Here is a 23,478-nt window from a genome sequence, read left to right on the forward strand (position 1 = left end):
AATCCCCATTTCCATGTCAAGTTGAATGTTTATTTTTAGTGTAGCAGAGAATTTGGATTTTACCAGTCCTTCAGAACGTGTCAGAAATGTTATATATTGCAATTCTCATTGCTCATGTTCAGGAGAGGCAGGATTTTTCCACCTTGCTTGCTAAGTCAGATCTATCAATTTTATTTTCAGTCATTTTATCATGGATGGATATACAACCTGAGTTATGGAAAAGTGAGTCAAAACCTGTTTCCTTCAATTATGACCATGAGTTTAAAATTAAATTATAAAAGTATTACTGACATTTTCCCAGCCTTATAGCTTTCTCTGCTTCAACTGTATTAGCACAGATATAAAGAAGGAGTTTTCATCAGAATAGAAAATAACCATCAAAAATTAATATAGAGCTTGCAGCTCTGGGGTCTTCCTGAGGCCATGAAGAAAAGATATACAGAATTTAGTACATAGACTAGACTCCATTCATTTCTTCCCTTGCCTAAGGATAATCCAGAAGCCAAAATATATATTCCTCTTTCTGATTCATGACATTAAAATTGTCAAAATAAATCATTTCAGGGTTATTTTGAAATTATATGAGATATTTTCATAGGAACTGAAAAATGGACAAGCAGACTTTAAGAGGCTTAAGCAAAAGAATAGCAGCAAGGAAGAAAAAAAAATTAAGTGATGGGCCTGGCATTAAGGCCGAGTAATCTGTTTTGAGTGTTCAGCGTCTGTTTTCCAAACTGCTAATCAACGATTGAACACTGGCCATCTCCCTGTTTACAGCCTTCCTAGGCTTGGTAAGGCACTTTATCTCAAGTCCTACAAGGAATAACGTATTTGAGAACAGATTCTTTACATATGTTAAACAAAGTCTTATTTTATGTTATAATTAAATCAGTGCTCTCAAACATGTAAATATAATTTCCCCCAGTGTAATGTCAAGATGCTCAGTGCCAGTAAAATCCTTCTGGCATGAAAAACATTAAGTTATTCCTTCATATTACTGTAATAACTTGAGCCAGATTTTTGAGGGTGTTTAGGTGCCAAAAAGCCTCAAACAGAGGTCTAGTGGGATTTCAAAATATCTAAGCAACCTAGGCACCCAGCTCCTTTGAAAAGGCTTTGAACCTAATGCAAAGAGATTTTCTCTGTCTAGTAAACACAGTATAGTATCATGAAAAGGTCTCTGCCAATGATGCAATTTTATTAAACATATCTTCTAAAATTAACAGAATTTCCATATCCCAGATGAGTGAATAACCCACTCTCCTACAACATTACATGGTAATATATTTGACAGTAACACAGAAAGTAGAATATGCGTTAGGGAGAAAGCAAATACAGCAGAGAAAAAGTGTCTCTCTCATTTATAACAAAGTACCCTGTTACCTGAGTCATGACATATGATTAGTGGCCTACAGCCACAGAAAATTGCAAAATTTTTTTCCATCTCAGTACAGTCTCCCAGAATTCAGGGTAGTTCACATCCCTGGAGGGAAATCTAGAGCAAATTTCCATGCTCTGATGTTCTTGCTTTGAGTCAGTTTTGTGCACATTCAAAGCCAGGGATTAAGCCCGAGATGTACCCAAATGCTGATGGGTATTTAAGTAAAGGTCCTCATCATTTGTGGTGGTGGTGCCAACACAGCATCCCAAGCAGTCCTCAAGCAGTGTCTAGTACAGACCTCAGCCTGAAGCCCAGAGTACCATCTGGCCTCAAAGGGGGTTTCCTCAGGAGGAAAAGTGCAAGAACACACGATTTCTGGAAAGCACAGTTCACCTCCTCTGAATTTCAGTATTTTCACAAGCTGTTACTGCACCTTATTGATTATTGTCAGTCTTTTAGTGCCCTGCTTTCAGGTGAACTGCATTGTAAATATTTCATAGAATGTTACTTGCCCATCTTATACAGCTTTCCTGTGAAAAGTGAAGGTGCTTTTAATACACAGCTGCAGTATGCTAATCTTCAGAGAAAGCATCTCTCAAGCACTATCAATAAAAAATAGCTAAGTGATTGTTTGGATACCTTTATTGATTTCACATAGGCTTAATGGCATTTTACACAGTACTGTTTCTCAAAGATTAATTTTTCTTAGCTTTTTCATTTAAAATTCTTAGGTAATTCAGCATTTTTCAATGAACAATTTAATGGAAAATTTAAAATCATTCTGGTATTTGTTTTTGTCTAGATATTGTAATGACTTTGCTTTTGTTTAAACTCTGAGTTTCTTGGCTTCTAAGCATTCCCTTTACTGTTGATACCTGTTCTAACAATCTCTCAATGCCTAAAAAAATATGGCACATGTTTTTACTGGGTTTAGTAAAAATTTTGTGGAATCCAATTTTATTTTTAAATGAAGTCATTACATAGCACTTTTCTATATTTGTACCACTTACACTTAGCCAACGCACAAACTTGAAGGATGTACCTATACCAAAATATAAAATATTTAAGAAATTTTTGGTGAAGTTTTATCTCTTACAAACAAGTACAGGTTTTGCTTTAATCTTTCTATTTATTTGTTTTACTTCAGTCTTCTGCTTCAATTATCACCAGGGATCTATATGGACTCATGAAGGCCTTGAGTTTCTGACCTTAATTCCACATTATGTGGGAAGTTTCTCATTATTTTTTAGTAGGTAATCAACAAACTTCACAATATCTTACAATTCCATTGGACAAAAGGGGTCAGGTACCTGGAATTCCTGGCCACTGCTACCTGCCCCAGCAAATTCTTGTTTGAACATATGTTGCATGAACCCGTTTCTTTAGTTCCTATTTTTTCCCCATAGGTTAGCCTGCAAAATAAACAGAACATCATGCTGTTACATTTGATTCCAGTGTTTTGAATAAATGTACTATTATTAAAGATAAGAAAATATTGAAAAGCATATCTGAACTTCCCAGAATACATTTAAAAAGCATATCTGAAATTTCCAGAATATATTTAAAAATCAATTCTCCCTCATCCCCTTTGGTGTTTATATTCTCTGAACTACTGGAACACTTACTTTCAGGGGGCAACTTTGAAGTATACATACTTGAGTTATTCACATCAAAGATGATAAACTCAAAATACCTAGATGACCAAGAATCTTGAAAAACTGCTGAATTGATAGCATGCTTTGGATATGCTTACTCGGCTATATCAAGGTATTTGGCATGTAAGATAAACTAGGCTTAGAGAGGACATGAAATCTTGTAGTTGCTATCATCAAATGCACATTTCTGATGTATGCGGTCAGAATAGTTACTTGTTATCTTTTCCTTTTTTTTTTTTCCCCTCCCCAAATTGGACATAAAACCTGGAAAAGAAGAATGTATTTAGCAACAGTTCTCAAAAAATGCCCATGTAGAACATAATACCAAGAGCTGACTGCCTCTTTAATTGATTGTATACACAACTATTATAAAAAAGGGTTGTTATTCTAAGCCCTTTCCTCAGAAACTAGGGAAGAGAGATACCACCGTGCTGAATAATTAAATAGAGCAATAAGGTTCTCCCTTGCAGCATGGGAAAAAGTAATTGGTGACAAATCCTGGCAGGAGTTACTTCCCAGGCCTAGGCAGCTAAAAAGACTATTGCTCTCAGTGATGACTAAATGATGTTCCTGTGGACATTTCAGAAACTTCATATATAAAAACATAGTACTAGAAACGAATACACTTTTTTATAAAAGTTCTTATCCTGACACCTTCATTCTTCCATAAAGAATCCTTATTGCGTCCCCCACTCCTTTAGTAGGATACTGCTAATGTAACAGCTAAATTGATAATGTTTCTTCTTTTAATTAGTTGTTACTATAGTTACTAGATGGTAGAATTGACACATCTTGCAGTAACTATCCAAATGCAGTTCTAGACCTATTTACATTACAAAATATACGAACAGCAGTATGTGTGAGATTTATGCCTTCTACACTTACAGATAGTAAAGCACGATACATTTAATAAAGATAGATGTACTTAAGCCAAAATAATGAAAAATGGGAAAAGGTTACTGCCATTGTTTCACATAAAGCTATCAACTATACACTCTATTTTCAGCAGTACAGGAAAGCTTCTTTGGCTTGCAGTTCCCACATCATCAAGCTGAGGAGATAATCAGACTAGGTAATATAAAAGAGAGTAATTAAGCATAAATACCATAGAAAATGTTGCAGAGGGAAGAAAAACTTACAAATAATATTATGTGGTATGTCCCCTTGTCCTCTCAAAAGTTTCTGTGCATCACACCAAGATAAGTTTATCTCACTTTCTGGCTATGGAGCAAAAGCACCAGGTAATGGCTAACAATACGGTGAGTCCTGACAGAGCTCTTTCTGTACATTCCACTGAAATAAGCTGTAGAAGAAGTCAGGGCCAGCATCAAAGAAGCTGAAAGAATTGCTGATGAGGATTACACATATGTTTGTGTTGTCTCCAGAGAGAAAACAAAACCGACGTTCATCTGAGTGACACGTTGTAAATTTTGCAGGTCAAGGAAAAATCAATTAGAAGCTTTTTTCCCCTCAGAAATTTGAGCTGAGGAAAGCTAGAAATCATAGTGGAATGGGGCAGAATTCTCACCTTTGTGATTTATTAAGGTTCTGAGTTCCACTAATGCAGAACTAATTACAGCAGAAGTAACCTAGCCGAGTGATTAATTCATAGCAGGAAAGAGTCTGCTTTATCCTGCTAAATGTTTGTTAATCCAAAACCAGTCTTGACACAGTTTCCACAAAAATATTCTTTCCATCTCTTACTGACTTCACCTATGTTCTGGCAGCTGCCTATAAAATTTTTATTTTGCAGTGTAGATTTGATAGCTCTACCTTTCACTACAATGAAAGCTAATTTTTTTTCAACTGCATAAAAATTTACTTCTCAAAGCCACTGGCAATTCCTTTTCCAGGCTGTCTCAAAATTTGCTTTCCTCATTTCACCTTGCAGAAAATTTAATATGACTAGATTAATTCAAGGTTGCTATAGCCCCTACAAGCCCTGTCCCAATGTAGCTTGCATATTTGCTTAGCTGTGAACACACGTTGATCAATCTTTATAAGAAAACCACAGTGTCCCTAGGTCTTTATGAGAAAACAGCCTTTAGCACCATCTTTCTGACTCCTTAAATCATAGATGTAAATCCCATGCCATTATTTTATTATGCACACCTGCTTATCAGGGAATTCCATCACAGGTCTTGACACATTTTTATACTATTCAAAGAGACAGTATAATTCCACCTAATTGAAGTACTTATATATAAGCTCTACTCCTCTTTCCTTTGTTTATTGCTGCAGAAAGGATTCAGTTTAGAGAAAGGAAAACTAATTCTCTGCTATGTGAAAAGTCAGACTCGAGGTACTTTCACATAACTATGAATGGAGCTGGTAGTTCAATAGTTAAGTGACAAATCAGAAAACTACACCGTACTAAAGAACTTTCTGTCAGAACGCTTCAACATCTTTCTTCCACCAAGGTTTCCTGTATTACATATTTCCTATATATTTCTGGTTTTCTGATCCTATGCTAAACTAATTATTACCATATATTACTAAACACGACAGCAGGAAAGATATAAAGCAGGTAAATCTTTTGTGAATGCTGTTCTGTTACAACAATTTACTCCAAATTTTACTAAAAATACATGCTGTTTATAGTTTAAGTACATTTTAATTTAGTCACTTTGCACTTTGTGATGTTATTAAGGACACAATTCAATATCATAGTTCTTTTTTGCTGTTGGCAAACCATTATGAGGTTTACAATGCACTAGAATTCAAAAATGTCATGAATTCAAGCATGATACACAGAAAAATTTAGCCTCTATTATGTTTAACTTTTGAAATATGTGGAATTACAAAGATGTAAAATCAGGCTGTTAGAGGACAGAAATGGAGAGAATATTAGAGGAAATAATATTCTTCACTTTGCTGCAGCGAGTGGAAAAAGACTGTTCTGTCCAGAAGAACAGTTTCTGAGTAGGAAGGATTTGATGATGGCAAGGGCATATGATACAGGCTATTAACAAATACCCTAAATAGGTATTCTCTGGTAGACATTGTTGTCAAATAAAAGTGAAAGTTATCAAAAATACCTTTAGAACATTTGCATTTAACTGTGAAATATGCATACATATACACTATATACACACGCGATTTCTTATCTCCTTAGTTCCATACAACATTATTTTGCAAAAGTATTAAAGTTACCATTCTGACAGTCAGATGTAAAAATTGTTAGGACAAACACTCTAATCTTTAGCAGCTATTTATTTATACCTATTCTCCTCACTACTCACTGGTCAAAACCAACAGAAAACAAAACACAAACCCCGCCAGCCTTTGTGGTGAGGTACAAAGCCACGGTGCACGCTCCCTGCTGCTCCACAGCAAACCACTACCGCATCACCTCACGCTACCTCCACAGCTGCGCTACCCACAAGCCTTCCAGTGTAAACAAACGGCAATATGATGTACCAGGCTGAACGTGAGAGCCAGACATTGATGTTTGTTTGAAAGGACTAGGCAGGAAAGAAAAATTAACTGTAAGTACTTCTTTAGTCATACTCAGTCCTGCTACACGCATTTGGATCCACAAGATGTTCTTAAGGCTATTTTACAATGCTTGGCACAGCAATTTAGCAGATTCATTGAGTAAAAATGATTAGGAAAATAATGGAACATTAAACTCATAAAATTAAACTGCTCTAAATATGTGGTACAAATAACAGATGGAGTTACAATTTGTTACAATGTTGTCACTCACAACCCAACACTGTTCATTTGATGTGAAAACTTACAACCCATCCTCTCTGTAAAATGTCTGGGCCAAAAGAAGTCGACTGCAGCACCTGACTGTAAACCACCAAAACCTGAAAAACCTTGCTGTTGCAAAGCTCAAGTAACCTGAGGTTAGAAGAATCGGCTGAGAAGGCACTTAATTAACATGATGGTAGAGCCAGTTGCTTCATGACTGTATTTTCAGGAAAGGCTATACATGATCCTCAATCATCTGCAGGGCAAGCAAAATTTTAGCAATACATTAAAACAGTGGTTGCTCAGGTTTTCTAATTTTGTTAAATTTGAGAATGTTTTGTCATTACAGCAATGATTGAAGGTCTGCGCTATTGCTTTTTTCCCTCCAAGAAGCCACATTTTACAGGCATCCATTTAAATTGATACATTAAAAACGCACACCCTTATTAAGATTGCTGCAGTACCATAAATAAACTGAATATACCTGAACAGTTATATATCACTTTTCACACTAATTTATGCTGAATAAGCCTGAAAAGTAGTCAATATTCTCCCCATTCCTCACATTTCAAAATAGGCACATAGGTAAATTTAAGTGGCAAATTCATTGCTCTTCAGGTTTCTTATTTTCACAAGTGACTAGAAGCTCCAAATTCATTCACCTTCCATTTAGATCGCTGTTTTTCAGTCTTTTTCAGCTGTGAAAACACATAGCAGTTTTACAGTGCAGTCCTAGGACCCAAATACAGCAAGCTTGAGTTCTACACATTTAGGAAAGCCCACGCTGCAAACTATTAAGCAGCAATCCTGTTACCCTTAGACGCAAGTATCTGGCCCCACGATCTTTTGAGATACTATCTTAACCCTGTGCCTGAAACAAACATCAGCCCATCTACATACAAACCTTGAACTGAGGAACCACTTTTAATCCCACTCTAAATATAGGGGAATGACCAAAGCAGTGCCAACCTTAAATCAAGGGCAATGGCTTCTGCAGGATATGAAAAGGTAAGGTTAGAACCGTGCTTAGGCCAAATTTAGTGCTCTTAACATGATTTTACCTCCTGGGCCACGATATCTTGGATAATAAATATTGGGTTTGCATGTTAATAGAATACAATAATGTTTTGGATAAAAGTTACAGCTATAGCTGAAAGACACAAGAGGGAATAAAAAGGGGTTGAGGGAGTCTCAGAAATACATGCTTGGGTTTAAGCGTGATTTTTACTTACCCAGAAGAGGTGTTCAAACTGGCTACAGACAAGGGTAGTAAGAATAACCTTGGGCTAGCTAAGATAAGAAAGCCCAGATTTAGGATAAGGCCTAGGGTCCAGATCAACAAGGTCAGATAATGTATACTTAGGTATCAGCATCAAAGGGGCCACCAGACTAGATTTAGTCTGGGCCAGCAGCCTCCACTTATTACAGGTGATGCAATAGAACCATATCAACAATCAGGTTAGGATAATTACTAGGTTTAGGGAAAATAAAGCTCATTTGCCTGTGTTTTAGACTAAGTCTAGAAATGAGAAAATTGATTGAGCACCGACGCGAGCAAGGGCCTGAAACCTGTGCTTGGATTTTGGTTAAAAGGAATCATTTTTCAACATTAATGAACAGGTTAAACCTTTAGAGCTCAGAGTTCAGTAGAGTTAAGAGTTCAATTCAATAGGATCCCATGGTCTATGTCTAAAAGGACTGCTGGGCTAGCAATTCTGAGCATGCACACAATATTGAGGTAGCAGGGGTCAGGATAGGTGGGATTATTTATCCACATTACCAAATGCGTATATGGCTAATTAATTCCTGTGCAAATAAAGAAACTTTCCTGTTTGTATAAAGGTGTTAGGTGCAGGGAGGTAACAATGTGTTTGGGTGAACAGTGTCTGACAGACTGGAGCCAGAACCGACTCAAAGCAACCACCTGGCTTGGTTTCACGGTCATACAAACAATAATTTCCCTCTGCAGAACTCTCAGCCGAGGTTTTGCACCTCTTATCTATTTAACTTAAATCTAGCCCTTTTCTTCATCTTATAAAGTGACCTTATTAGGCCCCAAATGAAATATAGCTCTTGGACAAATTAACATACTCATGTTGGGGAGTGCTTAATACTGAATGCAGAGGAGTACACACAGTGTAGGAATGCAAGAAGGTAAAGAAAGTGTTTTCAGTTCATTGTTGAACAGCTGTTGAAAGAAATATTTGTTTGATTGGAAAAGGTGGAACATTTTCCATTAAATGAAACCACAGTGTTTCTCTGTGATTGGAAGTGTTCATTCCACCAAAAATAAAACTACTTGTATCCAGTTATCCAAGAATATTCAACATTCAGTTTAGGTTGAACAATGTGTTTCATTTGATGTGAAGTCAGTCAACAAAAAGCATTTTCAGAGTACTTGTTTTCCTAATTTTTTATTTTATTTTTAAATTTAGGACTATTTTTACTTTAAAGTACCATTTTTAAATAAGTAAAAAAAAAAAAAAAAAATCACAAATCTCAAACCAAAGTGTTTAATTATTTCAAGTTTTTTTCCTCTCCCAGACCTCTTTTTTTCCAGATTCTGCTGTAACAGAACACTGGTTGCTCTGCAGAAGCTGGTGTGATTATGTAGTTAGAATTGGCTAAAAAGAAATGAATCCCTTCTCCAAAAGGTGGTTAAAAGACAAGTCAACATAGAAGTCCCTGTCTTAATTAAACATTTTAGAGGTAACACTGAATTTAGTAGGACAGTAGCACTGTTGGAGAAATGAGAGTTAGATGCAATGCCAATAAGGACATGACCCCACCACTTTATTTCATGTCATTCTGCTGGTGACATTAACTGGTTTACCTGTTTTGTAAACACTAAATCCTAAATAGGCATAAGCAGCCCGAACCTCAGAACCACCAGTTACATATATTGTATGTTGGATCTCCGGCTTTTGTTAGATTTTCATAACAGCACTGACCAGTGTTTGGGGTGGGGGCTGTTTGTGGTTTGCATTTGTTACAAACATATGTTACTGCTTAAAGAAGTTGCAACCATTTCTTTAACTATGATTTTGATCTTTAATAGTCATATTTTGGTGTATCAAGACTAGCCATAATGGGATATACTTAGATGTACTTAGACTGATACAGTGTAATATGTAACTATTTTGATAAATTCAAGCTCTCACCAGAAATATATGGCAGACGTGACCCACTCACCTTCATCAACATCTGCACAGTTGGATTGTGGCAGATTTTCAAACACTGGAAATTCTTTTTGTCAAAGCTGGATATTTTATGAACTCTATGTTTTAGTTCATAGTCACAGGGTATAAAGAAAGAATTTATTTACATAAATCCTAATTTCTGTTATGCAAAAGGTCACACTATAATGATTGTTAATCCCTTGCAACCTTAACACCTATGAATTTATGGATCTCTATTTGAAGCCTTCATGAAAAAGAAGGCTTAGTACTGCGATTTCTACACTGAGTAGTTTCCATTTTCATTCCTGGTTTAAGGCCAGCTTCTGGATTATTTCTGCTTCAGCTAGTATAAATGTAACTCTAATAGATGGCAACAAAAACTTGTGTTTCATTAAGGGATTCATTTAAGATTTTCAGAAGTCTGAGTAAGTAAACGAGAGTTCAGTAAGAGCTAGGAAGAGTGGTGCCCTTTACTCTGCAACTGGTGCAGAAAAAAATGTGCTTTATACCTGCATAGTGGTGTGTACACATGTGTATGCACATTTCACTTCTATGAATCTTAAAAACATTTTGTCTTTACTAAGTAGGTCAAATGCCCAAAGCTGACAATGTGGTTCAGATGGTACTACTTTATAGGAGAAAGCAGTCCTATATTGCCAAAGATTCAGGACAGCAACTTTCTTCTGAGAGAATCAGAGATTGAGGGGCTATGTTAATCTGGGGCACATTTTCTTTCTACGTAACTATTTATTACTATACCATCCAGGCAAGAATATTATACCATAATATCTTGCATAATGGGTGAACATGTTCCATGCTTTTTGTAGGCGTGACACTAAGTTCCAGTCTGATTGCTCATGACCCTTATATGCATCACAGAAGTGTTGGTACTATCCACATATGTTTGATTTATTTCTTCATGGGATTTGTTGTAGAAGTAAATTATTCTGGAACTAATCTCATAGTTTTTAATTGAAGCTTGTAAGCCAAGTCATTCTGTCCCAGAAGATGGAAATAAATCAAGAAAAAGACCTTTTTTTTTTTTTAAGGGAGATTCCAGTGTCAGATCTAGCAATATTTTATCCTGCAAGTGTTTGAAGAGTAAACTGAAAAGGAGGAAGAATTGTTGAGTGAATGATTTAGTTATGATTTAGTTCAATCACTTCAGCATGAAGGGATGACATTCCTATATGAGAACAATCCTGTGCTAAGAACAGCTCAGCTAAGTTCCCACATTTTTTTGTGATTGCTGGTTTTGGCGGGAAAGGGATGTCAAATACTCGAATAGTTCACCTGAGAAAGGAGGGTGAACTACTGCACCTGACTGAGAACACACTCCCTGTTTCCCCTAAACACAAACTCACTGGCAAGAAAAAGTAATCCTTTCAAACAACGCAACAATTTTCTTTGGCTCATTTTTGAAGACAGATTTCTTTCAAGATTTCGGTCATTTTCAGAGATGGTTGATTGGAAATTAAGGTATTGTTTACAATACACTGTTAACACACTTCTTAAATTTGACTTACCAAAGCATGAAAATGTGCATGAACTTGCATAGAACATCTGTGTTTGATATCACTTATCCCAATTCTCTAATTCAGAACTCACTGTTTAATCAATCCAAATGCACAGAAAATCCATTAGGCTTAAAATCAATGGCTGTATAACACTTTCAAATAAAGCCTTCATTTAAAACGTCATTCAAACTGAAAAAACATTAAGTCCTGAATCATCATCAGAAAGTGTATCGAAGCCAGAATTTGGCATAACATAATGTAGTTTCTATGTACAAGGTGATGTACGCACATTGGGAATATCAGCTCTGGCACAGAAATTAGAAGGTGAAACTGAGCACTTTATTGTGACCAGCACATGAAAGGGAGAGAAGTATTAAAGAACAGATTTTTAAAGTATCTTCTAGAGTTACTGCAATACTTTGCTTACAAAGGTACAATGAGAGGCTGTTGCACAATTCTACAGAGCAGAGCTCTGATATTGTATTTGTTGTATTTCCACTGCTGACAAACAGGGGAACTTAAGAATTCTAACTTTGGTAATTATGAATTGCTTAAATTATGCAAATAGCATTTCAGAACAACATGAAGATTCCCAAATAAAAGGCAAAATATAACATTTTCTTTCAAAAGTGTGGCATTACTCTACTATTGTCTTCCACAGAGAGTTAGCCAGGGTAACTAACAGCCAACTACCATGTTAATCCCTCTTGAAACCAAGTGTCAGTTAGCAAAAACAAAAAGAAAACACTCCGATATCTTGTCATCAATCTGCACTGTTTTTTATCCACAGATCTCAAAACAAGCCAATGAGCTGCCAACTATCTGACAGCTGCAAATATCTCCTGCATGAACGTATACTGTGGGCTAGATTCCTATCTCAGTTACAGCAGTAACAATAAAAGGTCTCTTAGTAAACAACATCAACACAAAAAGTGCAACTATCTATGGCAAAATTACAGACAGAATCTGTGTTTAATGCATAAATACGGGGAAAAAAAAACCAAAACAGTAATTTTGTATGTGTAAATATTCCCAATTTTACACTTAATAAATTAACCATCTGGCCAAATAAATGAAGAAACTATCACACTCCTTTAAAAGTGACCAAAAACCCACTAGTTCATTTTTGAAAGCTAATTATAATGGTTCTGGTTCAGGAAAGCACCTACTGTTTGAGTTTGTATATATACATGGGGTGACTTAATTATTTTGAGTCTAAAGATCTGAAAGTCTTCTTTTAGGAAATTGCTTTTCATTGTCAACAAGAGTTGAAGAGATTACCTATGTTCGGCTGCTTTGCATGAAAGCTCCTACTTTTAAGTGTTTATTCCTGAGCCCTAACGATTCAATGTTGTTAAGTACTCCCCCTTATGGTCTGTTACAACATGGCATTATAATGCTTTGTGTTTCTTCAGTTAAATGCTAGCATCTCATATATGCACTGTACATGTACCATCAGAATTAAGCTAGGCCTACAGCACTGCAACTCATCTTAGAAATTGTTTCATTGAATAGATCTGTGATAACAGACACTTGCAACTACAGATATCTGCAACTGCATCTGATCGTTCATTGTTTTGCTTTGAAATATGTTTTTGATCACCATTATTAAATTCCAGAATAAATACAAAGAAAAAATATATAAGAAAATAATTGATTACATCAAGGTTGGCTGACTAGTGTCTTGCTCTTATTGGTATTTACTCTAGACTATAAATACATTATGCGTTCTTGATAGATATGCTACTGAAGTGAATTATCTGGAATTGTATTTGCTAATCCTGTAAGAAACGAATGTAGCACAGTAAAATGAAGCAGCATCAAAATGGTATTTAATACTTTTTCCTGAAGAAGTAGAAAAAACTGTCTAGTACATGTATGTGACCACTGCCACCTTCACTCTGCTGCATGAAAAAGTATGTATGGTGAGAATAAGTTCCTCCTCAGAGTTCACTATTTTTTCCTCAAATCCAGCAGTCTTTTTCAAAATACTAATTTCATAATGTACAGAATGGATTTGCAACTTCATTTAGAAGAAAGCTTTACTAGTTAGACATTATATGAGGATCAGCTGTACCAGAGTAAAAGCTGTTCAACATAAAATGCCTTTCACCATTCAAGAAGTCTTCTGCTGTTCCTATTTTCACCCTAAGGCTGACTGAAAACACACAAGGTATCTCACTTGCTATACTACCTGTAATATATTAGTCCTCAGTGCAGTTTGTGCTACTATGCATTCCTTGGTTTATTACATCCTTCATCATGTTTTAGGAGGGGAAGGGGAAAAAAAGAGAAAAAGAAAAAAAAACCCAAAACAAAACATGTTGTTGTAGCTCCAACTCACCTTCTCAAAATGTTCTGAAAAACATTCCATAACAGCGATGCAATTTCACCACCTTTGTGCTGTATCAGTCCAGCAAAGTGTTCTGCTCTTTTACAAAGTCTTCAGAATTCAGCTGGTAACTTCAAAGAAAGGCAAGCGCTAACTTCTCCCACAAGATCCTGTAATGTTAAGCAAAGCACATTAAGGATTAAGATCCTCTCTGGAAATAAACAGCACTTCATTTGGTTCAAGTTCTTCTCCTTGAATTTTAACTGAATAGTTCTAGGGTCATTTTGATAAAACAGTTTGTTAGAAGGCATCCTTTCTGATCGTTGCTTACTCTTACTTACTTTACTTACTTACTTTACTTACTCTTACTTACAAAAATGAGTGAGTTTATCTGTGATGGACTTGCAATTTAGTTCTCTAAACAAAATCAGATTTTTTCTGCAGATTTGGGGAGAATGAATGTAAAAAAAAAAAATTATTCACACCATTTATTAGAATACTCAATGTGTGCAAACAGCCCAACATATACAACCCACTGGGGAATTAGGCAAAAACTTACTAAAATCCCTTCACCAAAAATTAAGCCTCAGTACTGACATGCACATATAACATTTGATAAATAATTCCCAGTACCATTTTAATCTCCTTTGGGAGCATAAGAGTGAATCTAAAGAGCCATTTCCCTACAAGCACATTAAAGGATGCAGAAAATTCAAACAGCGGAGAGGTTAGCTCCGTTCGAGAAGCTCACTTGATTTTGCTTTCCAAGTTTCCAACAAAGTCATACCCACAAAACTTTTATTAGGAAAGAATTTTACAAACATTCTTAAAGATGGGTACCTTCTGAAGCAGGGAGGGTTTTTCCTGTCAACTTTTCTCCTTAATTCTTCTTCCATTACAAAGCTATCAAATATCACTGAGAAATTTTATATGAAATGTTACATTTCAGCTTTGCTCTTTCTGACATTGACTGCATTTGGACAGAGTCTACTTTTGTAGAATGGATGCTCTAGAATTCTTGTATATGCAGTTGCACAGAAATACTTTTAAGAGTTTCTAAAACTGGAGTTAATAGTAGAAACCAATTGTAAAACTGTTTTCTTACTAATTAAAGGTAGTACAAGGATGTTTGTGTTAGAGGATTTAGTGTCATAAATACAAAGATTCTGTTGTTCAGACAGGGAGAGCAAACATAGAAAGCAGCCTTTCCACAGCAGAATCACCTTATAGTTGAAATACTTGTAATCTTTAAAGAGGGGGACAATCCCCCGCTCCAACAGGCAGTTTGCAATATGAAGGCAGACAAACTGACAGAAATGCAGCAAAAAAGGGAAGCAGAAAGGCAATCCTTAGGAATATATTGCCTCACATCAAACAGAGGGGTTCCTTATTTTTCAGCCAGTTTTCTATCAGTAGCAGAGTTGAAGCCAGTCTTTTAGGGAGCCAGCCAACATTGGCCGCCATGCCTCTAGGATGTTCCTCATCCTCTCAGAGATTCATAACCACACTTACGCAGGAGCGATGTGTTTCAGAGAGCCTCTTGACAAGCGAGTATCTGTGCTTTCAAGTTTCCTGGGATACAGAGAAGAAACCTGAAGGAGACCAAGAAAATCCCCACAAAAATATCACTTTCTTTCTGGCCTTCCTCTCTTGCTGTTCTGCTCTTACAGAGTGTTGACTCACAGGTTTTTGTGTGCTATTAGAGACAGCCAGAGGTAAAAGAGCTGAGCACAATTCATCTATTGTGATAATGAGAAGGAAAAATTAAACAAAAATTATTTATAGCATCATGAATTCTGAGTTCAGATCATCTAAACCAGAACTTCTATTGACTCCTCCTCTATGCAAAGTAGTTTTCAGCACGTATGTCTTCCACTACCTCAATTTAAGCATTGCTTGGACTTCCATTTATTTATCAAGTCTTGCTAGATGAAGTTATGGGAAAAAAGGTAAGATCCCCAGTAAGGAAAGAAACTATTTAATGAGTAAGTGATTGTGTGGCTTTACAGATGTAATCTCAAAACTACTTGGTCGTTATCATCCCTTACATGTTATTGAGCTTTCTTTAAAACCGGGAACAAAAACGTGATTTTAGAAGCTCATATAAGCACTTTCAAACTCAGGAGAAAACCAACAGCCAAGCTGGCAGGGTAAGCAACTGATGACATCATCTCAGTGATGTGATAAGGACAGTGGATCAGAATGCCTCCAGCCCACACACTGATAGAATGGTAACTCTAAATGATAAAATCATTTCTGTGTGCATAAATCAAACTAAACTAATGCCAGCCACACAATTCAATAGGAAAAAGGAGGGATGAACTACAGCTAAAAGAAATTTTACAATTACATTATATAATCTGTTATCAGTTATAAGCTATGGGCCATTACATTTCGTTTTGCTGATACTGGTATATCTGTATCTCCCATAGCTTTGGTTATGAACTGGGGCACAGCCAACCAAGAGGGGAGAACTGTCAGAGAATCCAATTGTCTGCTATCGTCCACCAATAATGGAGAGATGCAAAACTGCTAACAGAAATAATAGATCATGCTCTGGACAGTGGAAAAGATGTGGCAAATGAGGCATGGGATGTTATGCAGAATGTGTAGGTTGCAGAGGACTAAAGTCATCACTGCATCATCTGATTTGTGACTTCTGACCTCAGAGGATCATCACATCATAGTCAAATCTCACTGTTCTGAAGGTCAGCGGTGAGGTTTTTATCAGCCTGACATTTGTTGTCAACATTATTTTTTTTAATGCTTAAGTTCTTATTTCTTTTCTTTTTAATATCAAAGGAATGAGACATTAAGGTTATGCATAAACAACTCCCACTGACTTTTCATAAAATTCTTGAATCAAAATAGACTCCAATTTATCAGCAATGTAGATAACATTATCAAGGTCTAATTCACATCATACATCCAATCAACTTTTGAAAACAGGCATAGAATTCTAAGATAGGGATGCTTTTGAGGTGTGCAAAACCATAAAACAAGCATATAAAGAAAATAAACCAGAGTGCAAGATTTTTATGCGTTCATTTCTTCTTTCTCACCTCATATGGTTTATGGTTCACTTCTCTGGAAGTGAAGAGAAGTTAACTTTTACCAGTTTATTGCTTCAAAGTATATTCATCATTTGAGATATACGGTTCCCATGACAATGGGATCCCAGGGAATCTGTTAATCTAACAGTGTTAGACAGAATGTCAGTAGTGTCAATCTGGCAAACATATCATTTAACCAGAGATCAAGAGAGAAAATCTGAAGGTCAGAAATGCAATATTTATAATACTGTTGGTAGATGGATGCAAACTGAACAACTCCTATCTATAGCCTTAAAAAGCTTATCAGAGGAATGTCTACACCACACAAGCACAGCTGTTACTGGAATTTTCTCCATTAGGTTGCAATATGCATGGATATTGTGCGCAGTATTCCCTAGTATATTCCCTAGAAACAGCAACAATCTTGAAATATACTTTAATAGTACTGTTTGTTATGCAAGGCCCAAACAAGCAGCAGTCTGCTGCTACCCTCGTTCCCACTAATTCCAACTGGTACCACAAAACCGCCCTTTGTTACATCCCATGATATTATTCACCCTCTACCTAATTAAATTTAGAAGCCCCAGCATTTTTCCAGTAGGCAACGCATATTTCCTTGGAAATAAACTAACATGATCAGCATGGCTTCTGCCTTTGGAAGACAGTAGAGAAGAATACACTGAAAGAACTCTGTATTGTCAATTCATACTGCAGCAGACTACTTTGGTACTGCGTAAAGAAAGTACCTGTGTGATTATTCGTGGCTTCTCTTGACTATCTCTATGACAATTGAACTGGAAATGCTAAAGCTATGGAAGAAAGGTTGACAAAAGCAAAAGCTGGTTCACAAGAAAAACAGAAAGAGAACAGACATAACCATACTAAATTCTGACTGTATTCAGCATATAACAACAGAAGACGCCTCCAAATTTTGTGTGGGGAAGCATCTGTCACAGAATGTTTTTTTTTCCTTCCACACCTTTCTTGCTATCATAAGATCATTTTACCTAGATCTAATTTCACTTAATACCACGCTGATAGAGAAGTTTGATGACAGTACCATTACCTAAATGATAAAGAAAAGCAAACTAATAAAAAGGAGCTAAAATAAAAGGTTATGAAATTACTGAGTTTTTGTGGCCCCCATGAGAAAACTTAGAGTACTTTTTGTCATTTTTCTTGATAGTCCTTTCATTTAAAGTTTATTAACATAAACATAGCAACTCTTAAAATATCTTTTTGAGATGTCCCCACATACTGCTGTCAGAATAAAAGAAACCCCAAACCTATAGATCTCTCAGCTCTTAAGCTCCTGCTTATTTATTGAGATTTTATCATAGTCTCTCTCTGTTAACTGTCAAATAAACTCTGCTCATAAAGTTTTATCTATGTCAGCAGGCTAAGGACACAAGACATGTAAAAGCTCTATTTATGACTCCAAAAACCTTGAGAAACATTTTCTATTTACACGGCCTGTCTCCCCATCACCACCTTCCTCATTTTCTTTACTTTTTGTACCCTTCCACTTCTACACCCCCTCTCTTTGTCAATCTCTTCAGTTTCTCTATCCATCTTCTAAGCCCACATTCCTCTTTTGAATTCCTCCTTTCTTCTGTCTTTAGTTAATAGGCTCTGAAGTTCATTTTTCCAATTTCATTTTCAGGGCTCTGTTGACTAGAAGTAGGGAGGAAGTCTGTTTAATTTTGGTCCAAACGACATTTGGATGCTGGCCAGCTGACACATGATGCTTCAACCAATTCCTCTTACCCATAAAAGTTTATAACATGCTTCCCTGAACATTTTGGGCTCCCAAAACCATCACTTTTTGCTTCTTCCACAGACTTTCTTTATGGCAATAAACAATAAACACCTTTTCCAAACAACCCTGTATCTCAGATTCTGTTCCTAGATCTTGCCTCTTTCAAATGACAGTTGAGCATCTTTTCCCTCAGACCTTCTGCTGTCCTATAGAAAGGTCCTAAATTTTGCAGTGTCCTGTTCTCCCATCCAATCATTTTCCCTGTCCAGTTTTATCTCAATCATTCTAAGTAAATAGAAGAACTAAAGCTATGAATGAAACCTGCATATCGGTAGCACAGAAACACTGTATCATAATATTAAACTACAGTGCTATAATACTATGCTATAGTACTCTACTATATAGTATACATGCACTATATATACACTATACATTATGTAAACACTATAATACTGATGATATTTTAGAGTCACTAATGCGTCACTATTGACCGTTGTCTCTAAGACCCCCAACTCAGGAAGAGCACAGGAGAAATGCCATCCTTCTCCAAACCTGTATGTTAAGCAAGAAGAAATTCCACTTCAAAACAGAAGCAACTGTTTTCCACAATTTACCTTACATTTCCTGCTAACAATCCATCCTGAGAACAAATACTTCAGTTACTACTCCAAAGTCTGTCGTGACTGAAGTTTTTCTAGCTCAAGCCACTATCAGTTCTGTGAACTTGTTCACCATTGAAAACAACATAACTGCTGCTTGGTGGCTGGATGTACTGAAATATCAAAGGCTGTTCCAAAGATTACAAGGGCTGTAAGGAGTAGAAGTGTGGGGCAAGTGGGGAACGGAGATGTACGTCTGTGCCAATACCTCAAAGAAACGAGGTATCCATAACACCTGAAATAAATGCACATCTTCATGCATTTTTATTTAAATCTAGCCCTCTTTTCAAAATCAAACTGAGGCAGATTTCTTAGAAACATCATTTAGAATTTTCTCTAACTACAGTTAGCTGGAGTAAGCAAGATCATTGCAGTGACAGAGAACTCTGCACCTGGGAAGCAGATGCAGAAAAACACCCTACCACTCAAGTTCTTTTACTAACTTCATGGCAGCTTTTATCTACAGGGTCAACTTTTGTTGAGATCTTCCACTATAAAATACTGTGCAATGATGCATTAGTATGCCCATTGGGAGTTGAAGTATTAATTTGACATTTTTCCATGTACCCCACACCAAGAGTCACGTGCTTGGTACATACTTTCTACACATATCAATGTACAAGCCTCAAAGAGATCAATAGTGTTTAACTTAAGAACTCATTATACTAACAAAATCCCTCAAAAGAACAAAACCAAAGTAATTTAAAATAAGCATCAACCGCAGCTTTTCAAATTTAAGCTGCCTAGAAATGTTATTTAAATGATAAGGCAAGACACCAAAATAATATTGTTTTTCTGTTTTGAAATTTACTCACTAGATTTTAATGCATATAAATGTTGCCAGACAGAAATCTGTTCATACACATTTTGCTATATTTTATCAGAATAGTCAACACAGATGAGTTTCAAAGAAGGACACGTTCTATAAAGAAATTATATACAATGTAAGTGCAAACTACACCAGCCAGCATATGAGTCTAGAGGAATAGACAGCAAATTCTGCCAAGGTGTTCAAAAGAATAAAAATCAAAAAAGTGGTTCAGTTAAACTGCAAAGAATACTGACTACTTGCAAAGAATATCACGATCAAGCACTACAGCAACAATTCCAGCCTTCAAAAGAAATCAAAGAGAATTTCTAATGAACAATGCCACTTTTGTAGCAGATTGGGTTTTACTACTTTTATATTTTATTGTAATAGTTAAAATCATTAATTTTTTAAAAGATAAAGAAAACCAGGTGCAAAATTCAGGTTACAAACAAATACCTATGAGAATAAGTACATTTTTAATGCATGGAATAATGTGGGAAAATCTCTCTAGAATAATGGCTGAATCCATTCCTAGATTCAAAGAGAAGGTCAAACTAACAATCAAAAGCCACATAAAAGGATTTTAGAAGGCTGAGTGATAACAAAAGAGCAACTGTCCTGAAGACAATGTTTTTTGTGCCATGTATCTAGCCTTTGCGACCAAACAAGCAACCTAGCATTTGCCAATAATTAAAATTCAGCTGAAATAACATGCCCCAGGAATGAGTTGAAGAACAAGTGAAATAAAGAAAGTGAGCACAGTAAACTGGGTATAGTGGAAGCAATAGAAAGGTAACAGGTTTCAAATCAGTGTACAACCACAATCTTCTTGGTATAGCAATTGTTCTAATCATTCTTTGCAAGGTGTTTTGGGTCTAGGATTTGGCTTTTTGTGGTTTTTGCTCTCTTCCATTTGAGGCTTCCTCAGGTCTGGGTCTTTTGTGATCACAAGAAGGAAGTGCATTTTAGAACTACTGTTTAGGGCTATGCAGAGAAAGACTTCAATAAGTAGTGCAAATAGATGTTTTTTGTTTTTTTACCATGAACAGTTAATTATTTTTCAGTACCGTAATCTACATGCCAGAATCTTCCAACAAATTTTAGGTTGAAATGTGAGATAACTGCTCAAAGAAGTTTTACACATTATTCCTCTGTATTACAACACAAAACAAGTTGCACAAAAATAACGAATACTACACACAGCTAGTAGGACTGGAAAGATACTGTTTACTGCACAAGCACACCCCCAACCAGAAGAACAGACATCTACAAAACTCACATGCTCATTTTATAACATGAAAGCTTTCATAACATTTAGGTAATCATTGATATATTTGCAAAGATCCATAAAGCATTTAGGCAGGTGGAGTTCCCTTTGGCCTCTGAAAAACCCCCTGACTTACCCAAATCATGAAAAATAATCTACTTCAGTCTTCAGGGAACCCAAGACTCTTGAACCCCATTTTCATGCCTCTTATACTTGGCTGGCATAATAGGAGGGGAAAAAAAGTGCAACTACAACGGTACATGTTGCCATGCAGGAACAGTTACACCTCTTAATTCCCATTTCTCCTGCAAAACCAGGAAAATTTAGGTGAGCCCGCCACATTCTGAGTTACAATCAAGCTCTGAGATAGGTCACACCATTACAAAATTTATGAATTTGGCATTACAGTTTTATTATTGTAAGAACAGACATCAGTTTTAAGCAATACAGCATTGCTGTATAAAAATAAATTATTTTGAATACCTTCTTGTTGCATGACTTCTAGCATTTCAACAAGAACTTCCAAAAAACACTTGTTGAAAACCAAAGATCAATTTAATAACTAAAGCACATGCTTTAATTAGATAACTAGATAAAGACATATGCCAGAATGCAATTAAGCTAAACCATTTTAAGTACACAATCATGTTTTGCAGAAACATTTTTGTGAGAAACTCTTTCCCTTAGTACTTATCTGTGGCACTGGTGGAAAAGCCTGTGGCACTTATCTCACTCACAGGTTCATCCAAAGTCCACTCAAGTCACTGTGGCTCCTGAAACACTGGTAAGAGAAAACCAGGAGGAAATTACAGATCCACACCTTAGCGGGGTGGGGGAAAGAAAAATAACAAATGCAAAAGAAAACTGAATTAGCCTTCACAGAAAAGATTGCAACCAGATGCTTAATTTTGATAGCAGCCACCACAGGTGGATTAGAAATTTAAATAAGAAAGGCATAATGAAATTCTCAATACAGATTATGTAAAGACCTAGCCAAGAACTATCCTTGAACTCTTGAGTGCTATGAATTCAGCATATAACGTAGATCAGTAAAATGACAGTATGCAAAGAGCAGCAAATATCTGTCCTTTAAGACGAGGGAGGAAGGAAGACAGCAAACTACAGAACAGTTAGCCCAACTTCAATTTTTACAAATATACTAAAGCAAATGTTGAACCTCAATATACTTCTAAATTGTTTCTGTAATACTGCAGTAAAAACTGACTTGTCAGGAACGAACTGTGGCAAACCCGTCTCATTTCCTTTCTCAATATGACAGCTACCTAATAGCACAAATAAGGGCACAAAGTACATATCACTAAGGCTTTTGATGGGGTCCCATATAAAAATCACCACATACAAACCAGAGAAATCTGATCAAAGTACTGCATATTGTAAGTGCTCATCTGACTCACGTTGGGAAGACAACTGCAAATCACTTGCAAACTCAATGGGTATTTCAGGTAGGGTCCCATAGAAATTTGTTCTGGCCTTAATTGTATTCAGTATTTTGTCAATAACAAAGATGTTGAATAACAAGCAAACTTCTAAAGTGCATTGGTATATCGTCGAGACAGAACCAGTTAATGAAGATAAAAAATAGTATACTGGGACCAGTTTGGCCGCACTATTTTTCAATTAAGATGGAGTCAAGCTGAAAGTATGCCGAGAATGAAAAGACTAAACAAGAGTTTCCTAAATCACAACTTATGAACAAATGCTAATGAAACCGGGTTTGCTTCTTCAGGAAAGAGAGGATGTCCAGACCCATCCCATCTGGTGCTTAGACAGCAATTATTCTTAAGAACAGGCACTTTCTTTTTCACCCTCTAGCAGTATAGCACAGAATTTATTAGAGTTCTTCCTTCAGCTGTGCCTCCCAAGGACATTGTGAACCTTGATGTTTCTTCAAGAACTCAATTAGAAAAACAGGTTACCAAACTGATTTCCAAGACTGAGCCAATATACTCTAGGTTGTTTGTGATCCTGCCTCTCTGCTGAAGCCCTGCCTAGATCTCCCGAGGTCCCTTCCAGATCCTATGATTTCTGTTAACTCTGTCTTTAACTTTATTTCCTGTTAAATGGGAAAAAAGACAAAACTTATTAACAAAATTTTATCAAACTTCTAGACAGATAGCTGTAAGCAAGCCTTCCTTTTCTGACATT

General features: G+C 36.2%; 1 protein-coding gene across 1 annotated transcript in view; it reads right to left on the reverse strand.

Moving 5' to 3' along the window:
- Nucleotides 1–23,478, reverse strand: part of DNTT (DNA nucleotidylexotransferase) — a 158,264-nt gene that overhangs the window by 95,691 nt on the left and 39,095 nt on the right. The window contains exon 2 of the mRNA XM_056352713.1: nucleotides 13,776–13,933. Within this exon, the coding sequence (XP_056208688.1) occupies nucleotides 13,776–13,805 (30 nt within the window). The 5' untranslated portion in view covers nucleotides 13,806–13,933. The remainder of the gene's footprint in view (nucleotides 1–13,775; nucleotides 13,934–23,478) is intronic.

The sequence above is a fragment of the Falco biarmicus genome, chromosome 9 (assembly GCF_023638135.1).
Source record: "Falco biarmicus isolate bFalBia1 chromosome 9, bFalBia1.pri, whole genome shotgun sequence".
Lineage (NCBI taxonomy): Eukaryota > Metazoa > Chordata > Aves > Falconiformes > Falconidae > Falco > Falco biarmicus.